Raw genomic sequence first — 3,059 nt, forward strand, 5'->3', positions numbered from 1 at the left:
GATGTCTTTATCTGTGGCCTAGCAATGCTGCTCCTCCCTCAGGGGGGAGGGGAAGCTCAATGAGACAGGCATTGAGTTCATGTCAGAAATAGTCTTTGTCCCCCTTACTGAGGAAACCAATTGGGTACTTAGCTACCATGGGCTACATCTGAGCAGGGGTTTTAGGTTATATCCATGCATGGTCCTTGGTTGGATAAACAGTCTCAGAGAAGACCCCTGTGCCCTGGTTTATTTGGTCCTCCTTTTTTCATGATCCCCTGCACTCTGCCAAAGGTTTGGTTATGAGTCTCAGCATCTGCTTTGATACACTGCTGGGTAGTCTTTCAGTTGCCCTCTGCAGTAGGCTCTTGTCCTGTTCCTTGTTTTCTCCTACTTCCCATGTCACTCCCCTTTGTCGTTCCAGGTGAGGATTGATCATCTCACCCCTGGTCCTCTTTGGTGTTTATCTTCTTCATGGGTACAGATTTTAGTGTGTTTATCTTATCTTATAGGTCTAGTACCCACTTAGGAGTATATATCCTGTATGTCTTTCTGCTCCTGAGATACCTCACTCAGGATGATCTTTTCTCAGTCCCACGATTTGCTTGCAAAATTCATGATTTCTTTGTTTTTAATTGCTGAGTAGTATTCCATTGTGTAAAAGTACCACATTTTCTGTATCCATTCCTCCGTTGATGGACATCTGGGTTGTTTCCAGGTTCTGGCTATTACGAATAAAGCTGCTACAAACATGGTTGAGCAAATGTCTTTGTTGTGTACTTGAGCCTTTTTTGGATATATGCCTAGGAGTGGTATAGCTGGATCTTGAGGAAGCGCTATTCCTAATTGTCTGAGAAAGTGCCAGATTGATTTCCAAAGTGGTTGTACAAGTTTCATTCCCACCAGCAGTGGAGGAGGGTTCCTCTTTCTCCACAACCTCTCCAGCATGTGTTGTCATTTGAGGTTTTGATCTTAGCCATTCTGGTTGGTGTCACGTGAAATCTCAGGGTCGTTTTGATTTGCATCTCTCTGGTTGCTAAAGGATGTCGAGCATCTCTTTAGGTGTTCTCTGTCATTCTAAATTCCTCTACAGAGAATTCTCTGTTTAGCTCCATACCCCATTTTTTAATTGAGTTGTTTAAATTATTGCCTTTAAATTTCTTTAGTTCTTTATATATTCTGGATATCAGCCCTCTGTCAGTTGTACGGTTGGTGAAGAACTCTTTTCCATTCTGCCCAGTCAGAAGCTGCAGCTCCACCCTATTCTGCTGAGCACTGCTGAGCAGTCACTGTTTCTCATTCCCTCCCAGCCTCTCCTGTCCAGCATCTCATGGATCAGGAGCTGTCCTCAGCTACCACCCCTGCTTCAGTCTGCATATGGAAAAGGAACAGAAATCACATCTCACACCAAAGTGAATAGCGACTAAGTTCAACACTGTCTCTCTCTCTGCCCTGGGAAAGTAAGAAACAAAGGGTCATTTTAGGCTTATATCGGTTACTAGAGTTGGGGGTTCTCAGGCAATGTCAATCAGCCTGGAATACACCCTTGCTACTGGTTAATAAGCCACATTCCAATGATTATCAGCCAGTTCAGGTCCCCAGAGAGGTCAATAAACGGGTGATGGACATTCATCCTACTGTGCCTAATCCATGTACTCTCCTATATGCATTGCCCCCAGAGCACCAATGGTACACAGTTCTAGATTTGAAGGATGCCTTTTTCAGTCTGCCTCTAGCCCCAAAGAGCCAGGAGATATTTTGCATTTGAATGGCATGACCCAGACATTGGAATAAATGGACAGATGACATGGACTAGACTCCCTCAAGGATTTAAAAACTTTCCAATGATCTTTGATGAGGCCTTACATGAAGACTTGTGTGAGTACTGAGAACAGCACCCCCAAGTTCCTCTCTTGCAGTATGTGGATGATCTGCTCATAGCCTCGGTTGATGAGGAGACTTGCTTACAAGGAAGAAAGGACTTACTCAACACTCTGGGAGAGCTATTGATACATCTTTTAGTTAAGCAGTGGTTATTCCTAAACAACTCTATAACCAGATAACCACACAGAGACTAGGATTTATTTAATTAATTAACCCAGAACACAATGCTGGGCAATAGTTACTGCATCCTAAACCTACAATTCCGCAGTTTCCTACCATTCAGATTCACCCATTATACTTGCTTTTAGTGATATCTTAGGTGCGGTTCATTTCTCCATGTGGTTCCAGGACCTCTCCTCCAGATTCTCTTCTCCCGCTTCTTTCCTCTTCCTCCCATTCTGGACCAGGCTATCCACCCCATTCTCTCCATTGCTCAGCAACGTGGCTGGTTGTTTTAATTGACAATTTAGAGAACAAATGGTGGCATGTTTACACAAACTTGAGACAGGCGATGCTTAGAATAAGCATCACAATACAATGTTGGGATGGAAACTGGAGGGTGGGGGAGAGAAATCATCATTTTGCGGGGGGTGTGTGAAAAGGCTTTATTTCTGCACTGCTCAGAGGACGCGCACAGCCGACACTTCGATTTCCAGCGCTTGGAAGGAGGAGAAAGCACTCCAGGTTGGGGGGGGGGTGACAGGCACAGGACAGGGCAGCTCACCCTGAGCAGCCTCGGCAGCCACAGTGCGTGCACTCGATGATGCCATCCACTTCCAGCTTGCTCTTGGGCACCCGGCAGATGCAGTTGGTGCCGAAGTTCGTGTCCCGGGTCTGCATGCAGCACAGGCAGCACAGGTTCTCGTAGCCCTGCTTCTTCCACTTGGCGATGAGGAACTTGTTGGCGTAGCCTTCCTTGATGCAGTACTCGTACAGCTCTCTGCTGATGGCTTCCCTTTTGTGGAAGAGATCGAAGATGTACCGCGTTTTCTGGTGATGGATCCTGAAGATGGGCCACAGGGACTCCACTTTCCTCTTTCCCTCGTGGGGCTCGGCCTCAGCTTCTCTCATCTTCTGAGCTAATTCGTCTAGGGTTGGCTCGATCAGCTCCCAGCCATCCAGCGGCGCTTTCCGGCTTCTTCTCACTACGGGCATGTTTCCCAGCCAGGTGGCTCGGGGAAGACCTTCAGAGCTCT

General features: G+C 46.6%; 1 protein-coding gene across 1 annotated transcript; it reads right to left on the bottom strand.

Moving 5' to 3' along the window:
- Nucleotides 1-2,481: 2,481 nt before the first annotated feature.
- On the bottom strand, nt 2,482-3,059 carry LOC129686555 (protein BUD31 homolog). Its single transcript, XM_055620601.1, has one exon. The coding sequence runs from the start codon at nt 3,016-3,018 to the stop codon at nt 2,584-2,586; it is 435 nt and encodes a 144-aa protein (XP_055476576.1). The 5' UTR covers nt 3,019-3,059; the 3' UTR covers nt 2,482-2,583.

This window comes from Psammomys obesus, unplaced genomic scaffold (assembly GCF_907164565.1).
Source record: "Psammomys obesus unplaced genomic scaffold, mPsaObe1.curated_primary_1811, whole genome shotgun sequence".
NCBI lineage: Eukaryota > Metazoa > Chordata > Mammalia > Rodentia > Muridae > Psammomys > Psammomys obesus.

Coding starts and splice junctions, on each gene's coding strand:
- LOC129686555 (XM_055620601.1), bottom strand. CDS start 3,018: ATGCCCGTAGTGAGAAGAAGCCGGAAAGCGCCGCTGGATGGCTGGGAG.